We start from the raw sequence: 23754 nt of genomic DNA, 5'->3' as shown, positions 1-23754 counted from the left end.
AAACGCTGCCAACATACTGAGCAAACAAAGGTCAGAGGGAATATTAAATCATTTGTTGAATTGGGCCTTTTCCCCCCTCTCTTTCTCCCTACGCTGTGAGTTCAGTCGTTTCTTCTCCTCCGCTCTCCATTCTTTGGGCCCGTAACCGCGAGTGATTGCTCCCGGATTAAAGCATCAGACGAGCCCTGAAAGTGCGGGGAGAACTCTTGTGGGCCCTGCGCCTGTCTTTCATCAGCCTGGCTTTAAAGATCATTTATACAGTAACTGTTAGAAGGTGGCGGGGACTCTCTCTGTGGTATTAGATTCCAGTCAGATTCTAAAACGTGTCAACTTTTCATCCGAATAAAGAAAGAAAAAAAAATACAAATCTGTATTCTGTCTGAGCTGTTAACTGCCACAGAAATGCAATGTCCATAACAATAAATAAACAGGAATTACGAGCTCTCGGCAGCATTCTGACAGGCATTAAGGGACGGACGAAGCCGAGGCCAGGTCACTGTAAGGGACAGCTGTTCCACCTGCCTCTGTTAACCCCCGGGCCTCCTCGGCTCAACCCGGGGGGCAAAACCCTGACCTCAGGGTGACCTAACGCTCCCTCTTGGGCTGCCCGGACTATAAACCAAATCGCCTACGTTCTCAGATTGCTAAGAAACATCCACATGTCAAGGCGATGACATGGAGCAGATCAGCAACAGAAGGGTCCCAGGCTACACTCCCGAGGCTGTGCGCCAGCGAGAAAGACCGCATTTGGCGTGACTGGAAGGTGTGCTTCTAGAGCACGCGCCATTTTGCTCGTCCAGACCGCAGGTGCACGGTAAACGGAGGAAGCTCTCAGTAGTCATGCACTGGAGGTTAAGCAGAGACAGACAAAGATTACACAGCATGCGCACGAGGCCCCTCAGTCTCCCGCCGCCAAATTCGCTATTTTCTGTGACCTTAAAATTGAACGGCGCGTTAAAATAAACCCCCTGGTCTCGAGACAGACGAAGAGAAAAAAAAGTGGCGCTCACCTCTAATTCAGCCAATCAAACTGAGCATGAAAATAACTATCAGTCATAAATGACATAACAGACATAAACAAAGCTAACAGCACACAAAAAAGCAAAGCTATGCATTTCATTAAAGCCATTATCTTGAGAATGCGTGGTAATATGCTTTATTACTTTCATGTTGTATTATTATTTATCATGGTCAATTATCTGCAATCATACATTTCTGTGTATACACACTCATTCTCCGACTGCTTTTGAGGAGACGTGGTCAAGTGTGAACACTGAACACTGTAGCAATGGCCTCTTGTGCACAGCTTACCGATACAAGACTCAGGAATGGGTGAGGTTTGTCTGTGCTTCCATCTTTAATAGTAGCCAAAAAAAAAAAAAATCTCCCGGTATAAACTTTCATGCACTACTAAACAATATCCGCCAGGTTTCCGCCAGGTTTTGTGTCACCATAATTTTTTACGCATACACCCCTATGCGTCTGGGGAAGAAAATAAACAAAATTACATTTGCGGAGAGTGTTAGGCTTGGAACAGTGACAGCTTGGCATTGACCTTCAAGACTCTGGAATAGAGATGCAAGTCCAAAACCGAATATGTGTCTGTGCTCGACTCCTCCCGCTAATCCACCCCTATAGTCCACCCATTTTGGGGTTGACAATACGACAGAGCAATCTCTACCACTATGAGATCACTGACAGAGCGTGGAGAAGGGGGGGGGGGGGGGGCATCGCCAAAGCCAAATCAATGGTGTTTTCAGCCACTCACAAAGACTGCCTCCTTTCACTCGCTGGCACTGAAGGAAACCATGCTCCCCATTCCACTGAACCTGACGTTGGGTTTGGGGGGTGGTGGGTGGGGTTGCAATCAGAAAACTAATCCTGTCGACTCAAAGGACATGAAAGAAAGGCTTCACGCTGTCCTTTTTGCCATCCTTCGATAACTTCTCATCTTTTCGTTCTCACTCTCAACCACCAACACCCCCCCAACACACACACACACAAAGACCTCAACCATGTTAATGTTTTAAACCACCAAACTGCTTTCACTTTTTAACCATGACATATGTCATGCAGCTGATCAATTTCAAGACAAATCAAAAAAAAAAACTGCAATTTTATTTTTTACCTGAACTAATTTATGACATCACAATAGCCGGCATTTATTGGGCTCTAGGGTCTTTTTTATGTATTTATCCACTGAAGCACCACATAGTATACAGCCTCTCCCGTTTGAACAGAGCGCAAAGGCACTGTGTTTCTCACCACTCAGACTCCCGAAAAACGGCCACGCTATGCTGCGCGGCAGTACTTCCACAAAGGTTAGCACTTGAAAAACAGATGCTCTGGTATCTTCCGGATGCAGAAGAGCGCCCCTATTCAGCCTTTTATTTTTTGCGGAAGGTGCTCTCCGCTGACAATCGTTGCGGTCTGTAACATCTTAGATTTGGCACCGATCGACACCTCTGAGGCACGCCAGGAATGCCAATGACACAGCACATAAAAACAGACCGATCCACCGGTAGGGTCTAAAACTCAGGCGGGGACAGATGGAGGCAAAAAAAAAAAAAAAAATGCCTGCGCCCGGGCCAGGAGTGTTGCCTGTGACCTATTTCTGCATCCAGACTCACAAAAAAAAACAACACTATAACGCAGGGAAGTGAACCGCTAACAAAGGTGAAAAGTGTGACAGAGTGGCTCCACGGAGGACGTAGCGCGAAGGTAATAAAACCATACATAGTGCTAAGGCCGTGACTAGCGTGACACTGCATTTTAATAAAAAGAGAGCGTGTGGCCATTTTTTCGGAAAACCTCTAGCGGCGCTAAAGCTTTGAAAAGACGACAAAGCACAACTTATCCGTTGTATCACACGTACCATTATCTGTGTCAACACCTATTTATCGGCCGAATCTGACTTCAGTGTTTTCACCACCACTGCAAAGTTTACTTCTCTTCCCCCAATGACATAATCAGATAAGAACGTGATTTGAATTCAGTGGTCTACCTCATCTGGTTATATTAAATAATGGAATTATCACATGGACTGCCAATGAGGGTTCCCAGCATTGGTGCATGGTTTTTGGGGAGGGGAATCCCTCTTTTAAAATGAGGAAGTACTTCGCCACTCTTCGGGATTTAAACCCACACCGGTTCTTTAGTGGAGGCCGAATGAGTCATTAGATTAGATGCTGATCAACTCCAAATGGATCTGCAGACAGTTATTTCCACAAAGCAGGGAACAAATTATAAATCGAGGAAAAAAGAAAACAGGATTTTCTGTATCAATTATCTCATTTCTAAACCCAATAAAAAGTGAGCACACAACACAAAAATGAAAGCATTAATCTTCCATGCAATGACACCAACTTAAGGCAAATTTGATAAGTATTTATTTATTTATTTAAACACTGTCTGCCTGTCCTGGCAAAGAAACAAATTTACCAAAGGACTTGCAGAGTTTCATATATTTACCAGTTCAAATGAGGTATTCAGATCTGGCTGTTTGTGTTCACTGGTGCAGGAAGTCTGGTGCAAGGCGCTAATGGACCTCAGCACTGTTTTTATTCGCTACGCCTGAAATAATAGAATGTTGTTATTAAATGTTAGCGGTCCGGCAGGTATGCTAAATTAACTAATATGAAGTCCTGAATGCAGTCATTACACAGAGGCACGCACCGTTATTCATTTTATGCCGTTCACAAATTCTCAATGCGCAAAAAAAAAAAAAAAAAAATGGCAAGCATGATATTAATTTATCTGTTTACCAGGGCAAATTCACTCTCACAAAGCAAGGCATCCAATTTTTTTTTTCCTCATTCTTTTTTTTTGTTCGTATTTTCCTTCATCCTCTTTCCAAGGGCTGTGTGCGTGTCAGGGTTCCAAGGAGAACTAACGAAGCAGTGTGATGTGGCACAATCCAGCATAACCCCCCCCCACATATACACACACACACACACACACACCCCCACACACAACCTTGGCGAGGGCACGCTGCAGAGCCGGGCTCCTGTATCCCAACCCTTTCCACAGCGTACCACAGGAAGTCCGCTGTGTCACAGGCGCCGTCTCTTCCGCCAGCAGGCTAGAGCACGCCCCCAAGACCGCCCGCTCACGGCCGCCCATCTCCCCCCCCCTCCCCATACCCCTCGCACCCCCTCCTCCGGGCCGAAGCCCGCTCGGCGAGGCCGAAGAGGTTAAAAGTCCTCCAGAAACAACAGTGGCTGGCTCCCGCCCAACGGGACATGGGAACCGGGGCAGGAGAGGCATAAAGGCCCGATTGTAGCAGGCCAGTGGCTTGGAAACAACTCTCCGGGCCTAACGAAACCAAAGCCCAGCCACAGCGGCACAGCAAAGGCCGGGCCTCCGATGAAAGGGAGGGAGGGGGGGGACAAAAGCGCGCAGGAGTTGTTTCAGCTTAGCCAAATAAGAGCACTTTGTTTTGAGACACACTCAAAGCCGATTACAGTAAACCAATGACTAAGCATAAGCCATCCCAACTAATTAGGCCGTTCACCATGTTTAGTATAGATGAAGAGGGGTCTTTTTTGCCTTGTTAATTTTTTTTTTTTGGAGAGGCAGGCTGAAAATGTGGCACTGAGGTCAAAGCTCTTCTCAGTGTATTATCATACCGCGCTGTGGAATTGTTAAAGGGATAACAGTGTCTCTGTTTCTGTGTACCTTTCCATATATTTGTAACGGTTCATAGGTTCATCAGGAGTATTGTATTTAAGACATACCATTTAAAAATACAGATTAAATACTGTGTACAAATTCTGAAGAAACCATTGACACACACACGCGGACAGACACACACACACAAACCAGAGCGAAACCAAGAAGAAACGGGGCCACGTGCAAACCGAAATCCAAAAAAAGAAGGTAGAAACTGGCTGCGCACTCACAGAAGCAGCCTTACAAAATGGAGGGAGGGGCAAGGAAAATCCCCTCGTTCTAATTTACATGACGCATGCGAGTCAGATTGACACAGCTTGTCACAGGATCAAGTGCTGCTGGCCCATTTATGTGGCTGCACCTGTCAATTGCTTGAAATATTCCGCATGCTTCGGGGAACCAGCTCTCGGAGCCAGTGCTGAATCTGCTACATGTGCAGTTTGGTAATGATGACATACGGAGGGGAGAGAGAGAGGGCTAGGGGTAGGGGTAGGGGTGTGTGTGTGTGTGTGTGTGTGTGTGTGTGTGTGTATGTTTGGGGTGCGGGGAGGGCGGGTGAGTCTTGTCACTGTGTGTTCGAGGAGCTCTCCCCGCCTGCCCCCCCGCCTGCCCGCCTGCCCGCTCGGGGTGTTCGGCTCGAGCCGAGAGCGGGAGGCTTCAGAGGAAGACAGATCCCCTGACCCTTGTGGCCTCCCCACCTGCTTCCTGCTCTGAACTCTCCAGCGCCAGCCACCTCCTCTGCAAACACCCCGCTAATTGGCCCCGCTCAGGCGGCCCCGGAGGCGCGTTGCAGGGACAGGCCCCTCCTCCAGGGGGCGCGATGTTTTGGGGGGGGGGGGCCAGGGCGAATTAGTTCGCCCCGCTCATGCATTCTAGACCCGTGCGCAGCCAGACAACTGACTGATGGGCCCTCCCATCACCCCTGTACGCCTCCTCTAACTTCATTTCTGTCTTCTTTTTTTCCTTCCCCTCCTAATGGATAATGCCGCTGTTGTTGGAGCGTCCCCATTTTAAAGCTTACTGAGAGGAAAACTAAATGAATTGCTTTTTCTTTTCTCCCCCCCAGATTGACTCCTGGCGGTAACAAGCGCGCGGAGCGGGTGGCAGGTTGTATTGGACGGCCCGGGCGCTTTAATGAATGCCCCGACGCGTCTGACAGAGGGGGCGAGGAGAGGCGCAAATGGCGGGAGACAAACGCGGCTTCCTGCGCCTCGTCTGCTGCCGCACCTCTGATTCAGCGCGCCGCCGGGAGGGGAGAGGAGGGGAAAAAAAAAAACTCACTCAATCAGACTGATTTGTTTGTCTCCTCAGAAGTGTTTGAGAATTCCTCTAGGAGGGCAGAGAGGGAGGGAGAACGCGAAGAAGAAGAAGAAGAAAAAAAAAAAAAAAAAACTTTGTATAATCAAGTCAATCAAGTCATTCAATCAAGTCAAAACGTGTTGAGCCTTTTCCAGTCATGATGATTACTGGAGAGGTTTTGAATATTTACTTGCTCCTCAGAAGTGGCTTCGGTTACATTTTTTACTATATTTGCATTAGCTTTATTTATCCAAGTTTCATAACCCTAAAAGTCAGTACTGGAGGCGTGTCATGCGCCATATAAAAAGCCTGCCATGTTTGTAGTGCATCTTTCACTCCCAGAAGTCCCAGGAAACAGTTTTAATATTTTTTTGCTCCTAAAGAACAAACCACATCTTACAACATTACGGGTGCAAACTCACTCAGTAGGATCACCGCGAGGAGAGGTGTGCCCTTGTGCCGCCCTCTACCTCGGACAAGTCCCAGGCAAAGCATGTCCTCTTCTTCTCAGTAAGGGCACACACTCCCCAAAGCTGCAGGTCTACAGCGCCATCGCGACTCAGAGGTAGATTTATGTGGAGGACCGTGAAACCGTGCCAAGAAGCATCAAAAAGACATTCGCTCCTCAAGCCCAAGGTCTAAGGTGCCTGTATTCACATCTCGCCCTCAGATCTCTCTCCGAGTTTAGCTACAAAGACAGAAAGGGGGAGAAAAAGAACCCAATGTGATCTTACCTTTCCAAATTGTTCAAAATACTGCTTCACATCTTCCACTACTGTGTTAGCTGATAATCCGCCTACAAATATTTTCTTTGTTCTCGTGACCATCTGGAAGAAAAGGAGAGAGAGAGAGAGAGAGAGAGAGAGGGGAAATCAGCAATGAGCAGAAACACAGCTGGGGTTCAAACACAAATCGCAACCCGACTGTTCCCGGACCGAACATGGGACCGGAGTTGGGAAGCGCACTCAAAGGAGATGAAAGTTTTGTTCATCCAGTTCAAACCCTTTCGGATTTGGGAACAGGCCCTATCAGTTGTCCCTCCTATGGTTGTTGTTACAGAGGAAAACACCTCATTTTAGTAGTGGGCAGACAAAGTGGGCATCGTACATCCTGTTTATGACTTTACACCAGAGCGTCTACTATGAGTAGGAGTCTACAAGATCCCACACCAATACAGTGCTGTGACAGTGAGCTGTTGTGACTTCTCTCCACTCACATCCAGCTTTCCTGACACAATAAAGCAGCTTGGGGACACATTTTAGCAAAGGGGAACTAGAAGGCAAGTATGATTAATGCCACCGTCCCCCCATTTAGAAGACTCTGCAATGTTAATTTGTTCTGTTCTACAATACATTCAGGTATTTCACTCTGAAAACATCAACACTTTAGACAGTGGGGGGAAAAAAAGAGAACTTATTAATTTTTCAAAACACAATTAACTTGCCCGGGAGGCAGGAATCAGAGTGCACTAAGCCTCAATTAATTCCAAAGCAGAATAAATATTGAGCATTAATAACCACCCCATCAGAAAGGGCAACACTACACAGCTAAGTGCATCTGCAGCTAAGCAGGCGCTGTGTGTTCACATGCGCGCCGGCTTTTTCAGAGAGGGGAAAAATTAACGCTGAACCGCCGAGTAATGGAAAGTTTCCCCCCCAACACAATTTCATACGCTCATTACATACAAATTACCGCGGTGTCAGTGGAAGGATGCTTGACGACCTCGTCCGGACCCTGTAATCGCGGCGGATGCAGGATGCAGGGCAGTGCACGCGTGCACACCCTCATCAATGGTTGGGGGTTGCGCGGTGTCTGGGGCGCCTCTGAGGCCGGCCAGCGCCTTCTTTTCGGGGGCATTTGCATTGGCAGCCTGTGCATCTGTTTGGCACGCGGACAGCGTGCGGCCGAAGCCAGGGAGCTGCCCCCGTCCCGGGCCCGGGGGTTATCCGGCCCATCGGCGGTGGCCGCGCGACAGGCAAGGCAATTGATGATAAAAGGCGGTGTGGGTATTTATCAACATCACTCACATTTATCACGGCCGATCTTTGTAATGGAAACACGAGCCGGTGCTCATCTCTGCTGGCCCTCCTACATCTTTTACAGCTGTTTCATCTGCTTCCCTTGATAGATAATCTGACCGTCTTCCTCAGCCATTGCAAGTCATTTTCTGCGCCTCTGCCTCCTCGGCTTGTCTGCAGCGAGTTAAGTTTTTAGCGCCGTCTTTATACTTTCTGACAGGGCTGCCCAGGGCTGATGGGATTTCTCGGGCCCTGGAACAACGCAATTACTCTCTCCATTTTTCTCCGTGGTGACAACAGGCAACAGGCCTCCCTTGTTTCTCCTCCTCTCTGGGGAAATGGCTGCAGCTTTTGGGGTTTCCACCGCGCCTGCGTGTGCGTGCACGGGCCCGCTCACCGAGAGAACGAGGCGGGTCCACGCGGCGGCGGATTACAGCCACTGACGGCCCGCGTTGCAGGGCTCTCAGCGTTAGCGCCTGGAGTGAGACACGGGCAGGGACCGCAAGACAGCTCACAGACCGCTTGACCCGGTCGACGCCCCTAGGGCTCTGATTCGCCGACGGCGGCGGGAGGAGGGTCCGGCTATGACCTTGCCCGACCGCTGCTCAACCCTTAAGGAACGGAGGTCGCCATACCCTCTCACGGCCCTCAGCTATGCTCAACATTCTATCGACTCTCTTCCTGGTATTAGTATTTCTGTTCTGTCGACGAGGGGGTTTTTTTTAATAATAAAAATCCATGATTCTCAGTTGCAAGAGGTGGCCGGCGGCCGCTCCGGTGTGCAGACACCCTGCAATTGCCTGAGCAAGACGAGTGCCCGCAGAACGCCCCGCGCTTCGCCGCCGCCTCCCGGAGTCAGCCGGAGCCGTGATTGAGAGGTTGAGGTAATGGATGGAGTTGCCGCATCTTGTAATAACACGCTTTGACAGGGGAAACAGCTTCTGTTCTTATTGCTGAGGGATTTGCAGTTTCAGCGCCCGCAGTTAATATACCAACCCCTCATTATTTGTGCAAATTTGAATAGCTCCGTCTGGGGTATAGCAAAGAAGGAGAACCCTGCGCGGTAATGATGTCACAGAGAAAGAAAGGAAAAAAAAAAGGGCGTTGTGGAAACAGGGGGCAACAATTAGTCAAATTGGCAAAACAGGAACTGTGTGCAGTGACGAAGGGGAACTGGTGCGTTTATAGACACGTGCGCAAATAAAATATAATGCAGAGATCCGAGCTAGCGGGGGCCTTTCTGTCCTTTTTCGCACTTTCTCCACAGCAAGAGTATCTGCCATCAGGCTGCAGGTGAAAGATACTATTCTACACAGCCGAAATGGGCTGAGTTATCCGCACTTTGGCTGCGAGGTGCAGATAAAACGTAAACAGGAATGAAAGGGAGACCAATGCATTCTGGGGAAGAGAGGAGGAAAAAAAAAATACGATAGCCCTTCTTTTTTCCCCTCAGGGACAGAGAGCCCAGGCTCTTCACAAAGCACGCGGGCCCCTTGAGATTTTCTGCGGTCTTCGGCTCGGCGAGGTTTTTTTATTTTGTTTTATCAAAGTAACTGTGTTCAGATGTCACAGCATATTGATCTATAGAGTGCAAGGGAGAGGGGACTATGGCGGGTCAAATCCTGTTTCTGAGGGCTGTGTTAACCCTCTGCGTTCCAAAGCCGCTGGATTAGTGTGCCACCGTTAACGGCAGTTGCCTGAAAAGGCATCATGGATTAAAAAGTCAGATGCATGTGGAATCCCCACCAACCCCCACCAACCTAAGCAGAATGTGAGCCCCACCATTTCCTCGTACTGTAAAAAAAAAAAAAACATAATTAGCTAAAAAGTGACAATTTATTATTGCATCTAGTCTCCTTTGGGCTTAAAACAGATCTCATTAAGATCTGTCATTAGATGAACCACGCTGAAATGCCCCTGAAACACAAATTTTCATCACAGCACCGGACAACTTCGGGGGGGGGGGTTAAATAAACTGACTCGGTTCCGACGCGTGGGGAACTTAACAAAACGAGTACCCCCGAGAAGCTGCCAGAGAGCGCCCCAGGGTCGCGCAGGTAAACCCAGACGGGGGGGACAGGGGGCCCCCACCTGTGGAAGCCACCCAGCGGCGGGGGCGCTGTGATTGGCAGCCTCCCTCAGCGGCGCGTTCGGACCACGTCGACGCGGCGCTCCCATATTTACCGCCATTCGTTCTCTGATTAGCCGCGATTCAGGCCTTTCACGCTGATTAGGGCTGACTGACACAGGCCCCCTTTTCCCAAAATAAAGAAATAAACAAACGACGAGAGACACTCGTCTTACAAACAGCGGCGTTTTTGTTTATTTTTTTTGTTTTTTTTCCTCTCTCTCTCTCTCTCTCCCAGAAGCCTTTTTCAATCAGGGAGTCCTCCCATGTTGATTTTCAATGCAAGCTGATTAAAGTGAGACAATGAGACCCGCCGATGCCCCCCCCAGCTCCCCCCCATTCTCCTCGTCTGGAATCGCGTTTCCAGGCGCTGATTACGGGGGGGGTTAGTCGCCCAGGCCTTTCTGCCGTGCCCCGGCGAAGACGCACCGCTGATAATTCCCGCCAGCGTGTGCCGCGGAAGGGCCGGCGCTTTACCGCGGTTAGCGCGAGGCGTTGTGTCACTTAGCCGTGTGATTGGACGGCAGGGCCTTCACCGCGCTTCTCGGAAATTTAGCTGCGGCGCTCCGGCTGGTGGGTGTTTGCAATCGGGAATATTAATGTGGCCCCCACGCTGGCGCCCCCACCCCAACCTTGTCAATAAACGCGGGGTGCATCTGCGATGGCGGCTAACCGTGATTGACGGCCACAGCGGCGTGGGGGCCACGCTCGCTGATTAGCCCGTTAGATGCGTTTCTGAAGCAGGGACCCCAGTCATGGCCAGAGGGGGAAGGGGACTCTGGCTGCTGGGTGGGACCTGGCCTTCCCTCACCCCACAGCCAGGTACTTAACCTACACAGCCTCAGTAAATCTGCAGCTGCATAAACGCTTCACCCTCAGCCTCCACGGACAAGCGCCTCTGCAAACACAGATAATAACAACACCGCGGGGGGTCAGTCACGGTGGCACAGAATACTGATTGATTAGTATCCAGTGCATCCATTCAATCAATCTCATTCGGTTTATCGTGTACATGCCAACACGCATGTCTGTGTGCTCGTTTTTTTCCCCCTTTTCTCATTTATTTGGTGCTGCATCTTTATCGACAAAACAAGCGCTGTGTAACCGGACTCGCATCCTGATGCATCGTCAGTAGCCTTCTTTAAACCATGATGTCACAGGTACTGTTCGGCACGGCTTAAAGGGTTCAATCTTGCAGTAATCTGCAGGGCGCAGGGAAGGGGGAGCTCTTTGTTCACTGCCAGTTCTTCAATACCACTGCTTAGGGAGATGCTCACTGTCCCCGTGCTCAAATGCATCACAGGGAGGCAGTGGGGAAATTTATTTCACAAGGTATGTTATTCAGGACCATGGGTGTTACTAGCATTACTAATCACACGTGTGTGTGTGTGTGTGTGTGTGTGTGTGTGTGTGTGTGTGTGTGTAAGAGAGGAAAAGAAATAGGGTGCGAGAGAGAGAGAGAGAGGGTGGGGCAGAACCTAGGGTAGAATCCGAGGGCCATGCATCGAAGAGAATCGCATCCTGGCCCCTTTTAAGAACTGGTCCAATCTCAGCTCTAGTGTACATAAATAGATCCCTAATTGATAACCGCAATACAATTAGGCTGAGAAGATGAGTGAGGGAAAGATGCTTACAGCAAATTCAGAGTGACAGGCCCAGAGCACTCGAGCTCAAGATTACACCAGCCACTTGCACAAGGGCTGCAGACAATGGCTGCCAGGGAGGCGTGCGGAGCCAAAGCCACAGGGGGGGGGGGGGGGGGGCCCACAGGGGGCGAGTGAGATCACACTCAATGAACAGAGAGTGGGTCGCTTTTCAAATCACGCCCCCCACAAGTAGCCAACCCACAGCCCCCGGAGGCACCTTCCGTGTCACATGGCCTCTTGTATGGTGGCTATTTTGTGATGACCCATCTCTTCTTACCCACATCCGGGACCACTCCCCCGCACCGGCTGGACGACCAACCCTTCCCAGGGGGCCTTCTCCCGGATCCACCCTAACAGCCCATGCTCTTAACATCTCTCCAGGAAAAAAAAAAGGAAAAAGGGACGGGCGGTCTCCTCTAGAGCGCTGCCCATCCAAATTAGATCATGTCCCGTTTTAAACCTCCCTGCTTAAATAGGTCACTCTGTGGCACACCAAAAGCGCACCTCCAGTACGAGTCAGTAAGCCGCACTGCCCACGGGCCACAGGCTACATTCTGCTGTGTGTGTGTGTGTGTGTGTGTGTGTGTGTGTGTGTGTGTGTGTGTGTGTGTGTGTGTGTGTGTGAGTGTGTGTGTGTGTGAGTGTGAGTGTGAGTGTGAGTGTGTGAGTGAGTGAGTGAGTGAGTGAGTGTGAGTGTGAGTGTGAGTGAGTGAGTGTGTGAGTGTGTGAGTGAGTGTGTGAGTGTGTGAGTGAGTGTGAGTGAGTGAGTGAGTGAGTGAGTGAGTGAGTGAGTGTGTGAGTGTGTGAGTGAGTGTGAGTGTGAGTGAGTGTGTAAGCGAGTGAGTGTGTGTGTGTGTGTGTGTGTGAGTGTGTGAGTGAGAGTGCGAGTGTGTGTGTAAGCGAGTGAGTGTGTGTGTGTGTGTGTGTGTGTGTATGTGGGTGGGGGGGGCTGGGGGGTGCACACTGAAAGGCCACCAAGCGATGACATTAGCGTTCTCCCCCTAAACCACGTTATCTCAGAACAGATCCTGAAAATAGCCCCAAGAGTCACGTCTACGCGCGTATGTCTCACGTCTGGTGTTCCTATCTGTTGTATTACGTCTAATCGAGCACCTGGCCGTAAATACAGAGAGGGAGAGGCAGGGGAAATGACTGATGGCGTGTGGCTGTTACACAGACAGAGAGAGTGACGGAGCCTGGATACGCTGATAAAATGAAAGGCTAACTGCCTCCTTGCTTGACAATGCAAGGCATCACCGGAGCCCTTGTTTAACCTGGTCGATCGGACGCGCTTCACGTGCAAACCCCCGTCGCAGCTATGAAGACTGACAGAAGCAGCTTACGGCTTATTACCGGACCCCAGAGAGACCCCGCCCGATACCGGGAGCGAACGCTAGGCCAAGCCCTCGCCACCATAAACAGGCGGGAAAAATTGCAAAAATATTTTCATATTAACGGGCAAAAAAAAAAAAAAGTCGAGAGAAATGGCAAAACTGAGACGCGCTCCTCAAAGCCCTTCTGAAAAATTAATATTATGCTAATTAAGTGCTTGCTTCAGGCAAAATCTTGGAAACTTGAGCAAGGGAGTTATAAGCACTTAACAAATTACCTAGACTATTACGCTGGAAGCAGTATACATTTTTAAAATGACTGGATATTTGCCCCCCCCCCCTTTCCCGTTTTTATATATTAGGCCTTGCGATCCCTGAAACACTCTCCCTTTTTTCTCATGTTGCCATTTAAGGATAAAAAGCACTATTAGATGTGACTTCATGACAAGCAGTGAATTGCCAGCTCAATTCCACAGACAGCTGATCAAATCTTGTTCTGTTTGACATTCCACTTCTGTGCAGCCAAAGTGCACCTCGACAGTATTTTTCAAGTGAGTCTCTGCAACACCGGTAATCAACACTGAACATAAAGTACCCTTCATATCATTCAGCTCAATATATGCAGAAGAAAAAGCAAACAAAATCGAAGGCAGCTCTCCACTCCTCCACCAGAAAAATCGTGAGATGTTTGTTTTGTTTTTTGTTTTTTTTCCCCCCTCTCTCTCCCTCCCTTTCTCCTTGAGAGCGCATGTCATGTTCGGTGTATATAAAAGAGGCAGCGGGGAAAATCTATGGTTCATCCAAGCTGAGAAGGAAAAAAAAAAGATTGTTGTTTTCATTTGCCTGTACGATACGATGCCAGAACATATTAAGAAAAGGAAAAAAAGGATTTGGGGTTGTGCTACGTGTGGAAGGCATGTAGCCACCCAGGTGGAATGTGAGGCACCGGAGTGCAACATTCCCCCCCCCCCCCCCCCCCCCAGCCTCCAGGACTCCCCTGCTCATGGTCTCGTGTTCACAGCAGACGCGAGCGGGTCTGTCTGGGGCAGCAGGGCTGAGTATCTCCTGCAACGGCTGCACGGCAACACCTTACCCAGCCTCTCACTCACGTGCAGGGTTACTGCCTCTGGGTCACGTTGCAGGCCCGGCTCGCTGCCCGGGAGAGTGTCCTGCGAGACTCACGCAAAACGCTCGCTGTCAACTCGAAAGCTTCTCAACATCGTGCTATTTTTTGTTGCTGTTGTTTTTGGGTCCAGGTAGAGAAAGAAAATATAATCAACAAAGGAAAAGACAAGGCTAAGGCTAAACTGCACATGATGCATATTTATGTGAAAATCGCTTCAGCAATACTCCCTGTAGTCAAGCCAATAAAGCTTGTTTGATCTGAATTGGATTGAATTTATGCATCTCTCCCTGGCCTGGCCGTGTTCAGAGTTGAGCTGCCATCTAAGAGCTGGGGTCCAACATCTCCTCCTATTCATACATACTACACTGATCACTGCTTTCTGGATATCACATCTGCGATTGGTTACTTGCACCGACACTGTTGGTGCCGCCAAGCAAACAGGTGGGCTGAGACTGTGAACATGCTCCTAACCCAGCCTACACCCTTCCTCCCCCCCCGCCCACCGGAGTCTGCCGTGCAAGGGAGCGAGACCGGGCTGCGAATCGTGACAGCGCGCCCCCGCTCCTCTGTCGGGATCAGTGGCTCGGATCAGCCCCCCGGCCCCCGAGGCGCCTCGGCTCCGACTGCCGCGACACCTCCAGGATGAGCGAGCCCGAGGAAGGAAGCTAGCTTGCCACGGCTTAATTGCCTCGACTCCCCCCCAAGGACATCTGCGATTTATTGACACCTTTTTAACGGAGGCGATCAGAAAGCGGGTTGCTGAAACACAGCCGAGTCACGGAGGACCGCCGTGCGATGCGGGAGGGGTGTCGGGGGGCGGGGCCAATTAGCTGCGGCGGTGGTGGCGGGTTAGCGGTGGTGTGGTGGAGCTCCGCCGCAAACGAGGTGGCGCACAGCCCTGCCACACGTGCAGCTGGACAGAGGTGGACCTGAGTGGGGGCTTTGTGGTTCAGCTCGCCCCAGCGCTGGGACGCGGGGGGGGCAGGGCGTCTCACTGGCTCCTCTGTACCACCTGGCCCCCAGCTTTAATTGGGCTACTGTTCGGTGTTGTTTTTCCTCGCCGGGGTCGCCTGTCAATCTGGGAAATTTCACGAGCCACCGCATTGGCGGAGCCGCGCCCCACGCCACATAACACAGGAGCCAGTATAACAAGCGATGTGAGCGCGTGCAGGGAGCATGTGTGTGGCGTGGGCCACGAGACAGAGCAGCCAGGGCTGGGCGCGGGGGGAAGCCCAAGCCAAAAGTTCATCTGCCACAATTCACTTCTGACACGATTTTGGGCTGGGTCTGTGGGTCTCTGAGAGGCCACCATAGGATTCCTAGAAGGTTATAATTCGCCAAGCAATGAAAGACGTTCCACCTGACTGACAACGCAGAAAGGACAAGGCCACCTGACCACATTGGGGACGGTGTAGAAAACCATAAAAATTGTTTTTTATTGTTTATTCATTCTTTTTACTGTCTGTTGGTGTGGAGACACTAAAATCCTAGCCCTCCTTCCTAGTGCAATGATCAATGATTGGGCGGCAGTGTAGCATAGTGGTTAAGGAGCAGGACTCGTAACCGAAAGGTTGCTGGTTCAATCCCCGCTGGGTCACTGCTGCTGTACCCTTGGGCAAGGTACTTAACCCACAGTTGCCTCAGTAAATATCCAGCTGTATAAATGGGTAACATTGTAAAACAACTGTAACCTATGTAAGTCGCTTTGGATAAAAGCGTCTGCCAAATGAATAAATGTAAATGTAAATGTAAATCAGTGGGTGCACCAGGGTGGTAAAAAGACTTATTCAGACCAGTCAAACACGACAGGATCCACACTGATCAGATCAGTGGGATTGGAGGCCATCACTGGGGACAGTGGGAGGATGAGCAGGCAAACACGCTGCAAGCTCGGAGCGAGTTTTGCGTGGAGAAGGGGGCCTCTCTGCGAGCTCAGACACTTACAGGCTCAATGGCTCTGCGGCACCTCCCCTTTCCTGGAAGCTCCTCCCCCCGCCTTCTCCTCCACATGGCCAACAGGCGCCCGGATCATCGTCCCTCTGCTACCCTCCCGCCCGCGAGGCCAGGAGTTTCCACAGCTACATAATCCCTACTTCTGAGGACCACCAACTCCCACCGCGAACCGCCGTGAGCACCTGTCGGGGATACACGTCACCCTCACGGCCCCAGCACAGGCACAACACACCGACAGATGCCAAAAAAAACAAATATATAAATAAATAAAAACCTGACTGATCGCTGCAGTCATCTACAATGTATCCACCATGTGGAGATTAGCACCCATTATACAACAGTTATTCTCCTTCCACTCAAGTACATTTCAAATTAACCATTTTGTCAAGCTTCATTTTGTCAAGATTCAATCATTTTTTGCCGTAAATAGACCTTCACGTAATTAGACAGCTCATTGGGAAGACAATATCGAAGCAACCTGCGGCATCGATTCGCCATGTAACTCGAATCTATTCTTACTAAATCAACTTTTTTTTCCCCTTTTTTCCCTTTTTACCCTCCGATCTGACTAGCTCGGTTAGCTTAACTGTTGCGGGAGTGTTTCTCTCATTAGTCCCCCGTATGTCACTGATATCATAGAGCCTGCAGATAGGAACTATAATTCCGCAACAACCTTCTTTTCTTACCTCCGTTGCCAAGCGGCAAGGAAGAAAAACAACAACCTAGGGATTAACTTGCAATTACGACAATGGCTCTTGTGACAGCCCCCCCCCCCCCAACCCCAGGAACGGGGGTGTGTGTGCAGCTAAGCAAGAAACACTACAGCTGCTCTGCCTCTGGGGGGGAGGACAGACGAACGACAACGCAACACAGGCAACTACACAAAAGGAGAGCTTCTCTCTCTCTCTCTCTCTCTACCTCTCTCTACCTCTCTCTCTCTCTCTCTCTCTCTCTCTCTCTCTCTCTCTCTGTTGCCCTCTCACTCACTCACTCTCTCTCACTTTCACCCACTCTCCCTCTTAGTCTCTCACAATCGCTCCCTTTCTCACACACTCTTCAGTTCTCCCGCTCACACGTTCACTCTTCCTTTCACTCGCTGTCTCTCACCGTCTCACCCCCTTTCTCATTCTCACACTCCCGCTTTCCCACTCACCCCCCCCACCCCCACCCCCCATGTAAGATTATTGCGTGTATCTGACCTTGCCCCGTATCGCCACCATTTCCCAATCTTTCACCCCCAGGCGTTTCTGTCCCGGTCCCGGTCCCGGTCCCCACACCCATAGGTCCCAGAGGAGCATTCCTGATACTTCTTTTTCCAGTGGGGTTAAACAACGCCGGTACATCACCGCCAAAAAAACACTCCAGTTAGAGGATTTAGGCAGGGGGTCTCGTCAATGCATCTGTTAGGGCTACACGCCAATCTTAACTCGTCTGTTGTTTTTAAAGCAACGAACTACTGACACTGGAACAGACAGAAAAATGACACAAAGAAGGAGACGACAAAGAAAACACTCAGGGGAAATGTTGAAAAGGGAGAGGTAATGTTAAGTACCTATAATTTAAATACCTCCATAAAGAACTGTTGACTTTTATGTAACCAACCACTTGCAAGTCCTAAATAAATTATTTTCACTGCATGAATTGCCTCCTTCCATTACAAGAACACTCTGGCTGTTTTTTACAGCCCCAATATTTTATATTAACAATTCCCGTTATTCAACAGCGTTTTATCATGTTATTGTTCTGCAGTTATATCATGAAGGCTTTAGCACAACGCAATACGTCAGCTCTGATAAGGGTTTCTGCTAAGTAAATCAATACTATTAATGATAATCATTTCAAATGCTTATTGAATTGCACCAGACTACCAATATCTCAGCCTTTCAATTCAAAGGTATAATACAATCTTGTTCCACTGGCACCACCGCAGTCAAAAAATCATTTCTTGAAAAAAGAATGACAAAGAATGACAGAAGTATTACTAATAACTAAAGGTGAGCAAAACTGTGTGTCAGTCCTGATAAGAGAATTTCTCTCTACTGAGAATGCCGGGTAGCCTATACCACAACATGCTGGATTTACTGATGAACGAAGATCAATCAATCAGTTTCTATTTGGTAAAGCATTCTTTGCATAACTTCCAGAGGGAATTAAATCAGAAAGAAAGAAAACAAAGACACACCTGTATAACCACACACTGCCTTAACATTGACACTAACAGATCATTTATATATATAGGCTGAAAGGTTTGCAAAATTGCAGTTTTCATATTATCGTGATTAAATGAAAAGGGTTATGCTATGTTATGGTGTGTGCAGTCGCTGGCCAAGTTTAAAATTTCTTTAACATGATTATTGCCAAAAATATTATTCTAAGTTTCAAAATTATAAAATCTAGACAAATGTAACTTTGATTAATCACCTGTTTTTGCATGACTGGTGACTTTTTAACGGAGAAAGACAACACTTAAAAAAAGCATCTTATAGAACACTAGTCCACTGAGGCAGCCTACATGGGTCAACCCCCTTAAAATGGCTTTTTATCAAAGAGAAGTTTATAATGAGCATTATATACCTCTAAATAAGTGTTAATGTCCTCAAATGTGTGCACAGTACAGAATAAATCCACAAATAAACCACTGAAACAGATCCCAAAATCCAGATTTTTAAAAGTTATAAAAATATACACAGATTTTTAAAATTTGTAATATCCACTGCAAACATCAGCCAGTTTAACATTAAAAATGTCCGTTGAATTTGAGAAAAAAAAAAAGGAATCAGTTAAATGGGCTGTGTGTTATTGGTCTCCGAGGTGTCCCAAAACCTCTCCAAAACACACCAGACGCAAGCTCGACCAGGGATGACATCACCTAGCACACCATATGCCATTTTGGTTTCATATATTTATTTTTTTTACACTTTGCAAACATTTCACTCAAGTATTTTTACCTATGCAGCAAGGTCAGGGTAGGCCAAAAATCCATAATAAGCGGCCCTACTGGAACACTCAAGGCCGAGCCCATCTCATTTTTGTGTATGGATGATCGAAGTTAGTAGCCAGAGAATAATTGCCTTTTGCGTGTTCACGAAAAAGAGGAAAAAAGTGATTGTGAAATGCTGGTGCTGGAAAGCTCTTATTGAGACTTCTTCCCCCTTGGCTCAATAACAGTATTGTGAGAATATCCCTTTGGTGAAGTAATATCCTTATTCTGTCCCCCTGAAAATTCAATAAAATCTCAAAAAGCACTATATAAAGCCACGGGGCTTTCTCTCGTCCTCGACAAGAGAATAAAGCTATCCCTTTGTGACGCTGAGGAGGGGGGGAATGAAAAAGGGAAAAAAAAGATCTGGCTTTTGTATGCTAGGAGATATTCCGTTCTCTCATCTTTGAAATTAGAGAAAACAGCTTGTGGCAAGCTCAATCTTCAGATACTGTAAAAAAAGCAGGCCATCGCGTTGGCAATCTGTTACACCTCTCAGAAATGCGCGCGCTACGCCCCGAGAGCGTCTTCAAAAACAAACACAGGCCTTTTGTTCCCACTCTTCCTCTTCGTTGCGTCATCTTGCGACGCGAGGAAAAAGTCATTCACAAAATTCCGCCGCCGTCCCCAGCGAAGTCTTTCCGCGCCTTTTTGGAGGAAACAGGATGCACTTGGGGGGGGTCTGATTTTTTTTTTGTTTGCATTAACGCGGCGCAGACTTCAAAAGGATCATGCGAGAATTGAGGAGCTAATTAGTAAATAATGACAAGAATTCTTATTAGAGCAGAGAGGGCTGGTTCTGCGATACTGGGTATTCCGGGCCTCGTGAATGGGCTCGAATAATAGCCGTCGGCCTTTTTCCCAGCCTGCAGTTCCCAGCCCACCCCTGGACCAGGGTGCTTCTGTGCAACATACCGGAGCTCCGCTGGGGTAGAATGGGGTCTCTATAAACTGGACTCTGACCGCAAAGCCTCTTTTCACAGCAGAACTGTGGGCCAATTTAATCCTGGCTCCCTGGTAACAGGGCTTTGCCCCGGCGGCCCGCGGACGTCAACTGCGCCTCTTTCACTGACCGGACCAGACCAGAACAAAGCCCTCACCTCTCTCGTGCCCGGACCTCGGACGTCACCTCCCCGCGCGTGGTGCCCGCGACACAAACGCCCCTCTATGGGATTCAGGGCACGTATTAGCCGCGCATAAACCAGTTAGTCATAAGAAACCCCCCCCCCCCCCCGCTATAAAACCTCGTTCTGCTGCTCTCCACGCAAGCGAGCGCCCGCAGCCACCTCAACAGCGGCATCCAAACTCGCTAAACCACAGCGAGCCCAGCCCGTAATTTCATTTTAAAATGTGATCTAAATAAACATTCGGAAAATTAAAACGAAGGGCTCGCCCGACCGTGAACTCGGGTGTTTGAGTTTGCGGTCGCCCGGTTTAAGAATATTAAGACAGGGGAACGGGATTTCTGCATCTGTCACACAGCATAAACCCATTTGTTACAGCACAACACTGAGCGCCGTCTTATTAAAACCGCTGAATATTACCCTCAACCTTGGGTTCAGCTTCGAGAGTCGAGAATATTATCGGAGCCTCACTCAAAAGCAGCAAATCGCATTGCGCTTTTGATTTTTTTCAAGTTTTTTTCCGTGCAAAAATTCTATTTTCAGATATTTTCTTTAAAAATGCTGCGACATTCAGACGCGAGACCGGTTCTGCTGATAAACACTGGCTTCCTCCCTGTCTGGGAGCTGAGAAGAACAGACAGCAAGGTGTCAGTCAGCCACAGCAGACTATCTACATTTAAATCATGTAAGCCCTCCATCCAAAAAAAAAAAAAAAAAGCTGCTCAAAGTTTCTGCGGGCCTCGCTCGACACCCGCCACTCGCCAACGTCGGGAGGGGAGCGGAATTTTCGATCGAGCCCCAGAAATACTTGCGCTCAAACAGACCGGGTGGTGCAGCCTGTAATTAATAACACTGCGAAAGGCAAAATCACGTGGCCCGACACGTTTGCCCTGCAAACAGCAGGCGGCTCTGCCGTGGCCAGATAAGGCCTGTTCAAACCCATTTGGAGTGCGGTGTTGAGTGTGTCACCATCACCCCTGCTCGATTCTCCTCTCAGAGGCACATAAACCAACAACGGCTAATAGCGCCCATTATAGAACAGCGAGGATCTCCTTCCGCCTTGGATTAGCCGCTCCGTGTAATTACGAGGGGAGAGCGCGCTGGAAAGCGAGATTTAAATGGCACCAGGTTGGCGCGGCGTCTGAGTGACGGCTCGAGGGGCGTCCCGCTGCGTCCCGGGCACAGGCTCTCGTGTCTCTGCGTTTCGGAACCGCCGGCCGCGGGGACACGTTCAGAGTCAGGAGGAGGGGTGAGGGAGAAAAGGGGAAAAAAAAAACCCACACAGACACGCTCAAACGTGCCGCGCACATGTAAATATAGGCAGTCCTAATAAATATGCTGCTATGTGCCCTGCGAGCTGTGGCGGGAGATCTCTGCCCCCCCCGGCCGGATCGGCGAGGCGCAGCGCAGCGCTGCCCCTAATGAACGCAGCACACAGCCCTGTGTAAAAGCCTCGACACCGTGCCCATTCGGTTCTACTTGAAAACCCCTTTTTTCCAAGAGCAGATCCTCTTTTGTTCTGCATAAATGCCAATTACCTAATTCTCTCTAGCATGCAAATCAGATTAAATGAGGGCACGGCAGATTGCCCATACAGCTCCGCGCTGCACTGCTTCCGCAGTGACAAGAAGGGTACCTTTTGGGACAATTCTCTACCAAGCACTTAACAATTTAATCAAGCCCTATTTAAAATTTTCCAAATAGATTTTTTTTTCGAAAGCTCTACAATAATAATAATAATAATCTCTTAGCTTCCAAACCTTTTCTGACAGCACGGTTTCACTGCCGAGAGCAATCTAATAATCTTGGGAAAATAATAATACAACAATCATGTAATTCTTCTGTGAATGTAAAAAGCATTTGCATATTTCCAGATCGCCCCACACTGACGCGTCCCGTCGCTGTTCTGTGTTTGCCGTTGATGGCGGAACACGCGCGCCGCCATGGACCAGCCAGACCCATGTCAGGGGGCACCGGGGGGGGGGGGGGGGCGGATGAGACGCAGAGAGGGGAAAAGGGTGTCTCTACCTGAGGGGTCTGAATGCTTGACTGGCCCAAAACACAGCGCGATGGATTCATTAACCCGCCCAGACGAGCGCTGCCAGAACCTCTTAACTTGCTTGAGTTGTTTTTGCTTTCAGAGGAGAAAAACAATGCGGCTTTGCTGGCGGGGAGAGAGCGGTGCTCTGCACAGACCCGTCGCTGAGAGGGCGGAGTGCGCGCAAGCAGGGGGGACCGCACCAGCGAGCCGGGGCCTCACGCTGATCGCCCCCCCCTTCTTCTCAGGACACGGGGAGAACCCCCAGGGGGCGCCGAGTGGGGGACAGCTTCCTCTTCCTCGTCCCATCACACTGAGGAAGAGGACGATGCACAAGCGGTCACCAGCGGTGCCTAGGACCGTGCCTGAACACGCACCTTTGTGCGGGTGTGTTTGCGTGTGTGTGAGTTTGCGTGTTTTGTGTGTGTGTGTGTGTGTGTGTGTGTGTGTGTTCATGTGTGTGTGTGTGTGTGTGTTTGCGTGTGTGCATAGCGTCGACTGCCTCACACAGCACAGTGGAACTGTCCTGCGGTATCAAAACTAGCCCATTCTTTAGGCCCAGAACAGTAAACAACAAATACTCTTTTGCATTAATGCATTCAATATGAAGTGCATTCCTCTAGGCTTTTTTTAATGTGACATTACCAAACTCAGATTTGCAATTCAGTTCCCATCGTTGCGCACACTAATAAAAAGACTCCTCCCTGCAGAAGTTGCACAGACAGAGACTTACTACTGTCCAGGGTATTTAGTAAAATTCCTCCAGTTTGGTCATTCAAACAAATAGGCTGACGCATCAGGCGGGGGACATGAATGCAAGGGCTGTCGATTTTTAAATTCGACACATTAAACATGTTGTCTAATATCGACTCGCGTAATTTAAAGCGTCTGTCTCTCATGGCACGCAAAAGATTATTTACTTGTGTGTGCAAGCGCTTTTCTCTGGCTTGCTCATTTGAGTGTGTTTGTTTGTGTATGCGTACATGCGTGTGTTTTTGAGCGTCTGTGCGTGTGTGTGCTTGTGTGTGGCTGCATGTGGCAGCATGTGGTACGAGCAAGGGGCAATTTCTGATGTGAAAAGAGCCCTGCTTCCGCCCACTTCCTGATCCACACACGGTCTTCCTGCTGGCTCTCCGCACACCTGCCCTTTAGACAGCAGGTAAACAGCCATTACGGGAAGAGGCTTTTACACGAGCTCAACAGGCTCCTCTGATCTGGGGATGCGGCGGCACCGGTAAAACCGGCGGCGACGCCCCGTCTCTGATTGGACGCACCTGCGGCCGCCGCAGCTCCTCTGACGCACTACGTCGCTACGTGAGACATTCGTAGGTCTGGCGCTCAGCTTGACCATCGGGCACCACGTCGGAGAGGTCTGGTCTGCAGTGCTGCGGACTGGCTAAAGGGGGGGGCAGAATCTCCAGGAAGGCTTCCGTGGGGCGT

General features: G+C 49.4%; 1 protein-coding gene across 4 annotated transcripts in view; it reads right to left on the bottom strand.

The window, feature by feature from the left end:
- The window catches only part of LOC118774870 (RNA-binding protein Musashi homolog 2), a 204228-nt gene that overhangs the window by 143618 nt on the left and 36856 nt on the right, over positions 1–23754 (bottom strand). For all 4 annotated transcript variants that reach the window (XM_036524427.1, XM_036524429.1, XM_036524430.1 and 1 more), the window contains exon 6: positions 6705–6797. In XM_036524427.1, coding sequence (XP_036380320.1) covers positions 6705–6797 — 93 coding nt within the window. The remainder of the gene's footprint in view (positions 1–6704; positions 6798–23754) is intronic.

Source organism: Megalops cyprinoides, chromosome 3, assembly GCF_013368585.1.
Source record: "Megalops cyprinoides isolate fMegCyp1 chromosome 3, fMegCyp1.pri, whole genome shotgun sequence".
In the NCBI taxonomy this organism is placed as follows: domain Eukaryota; kingdom Metazoa; phylum Chordata; class Actinopteri; order Elopiformes; family Megalopidae; genus Megalops; species Megalops cyprinoides.
Note: the sequence above shows the minus strand (reverse complement) of the source record. Positions and strands in the feature narration are given on the sequence as shown.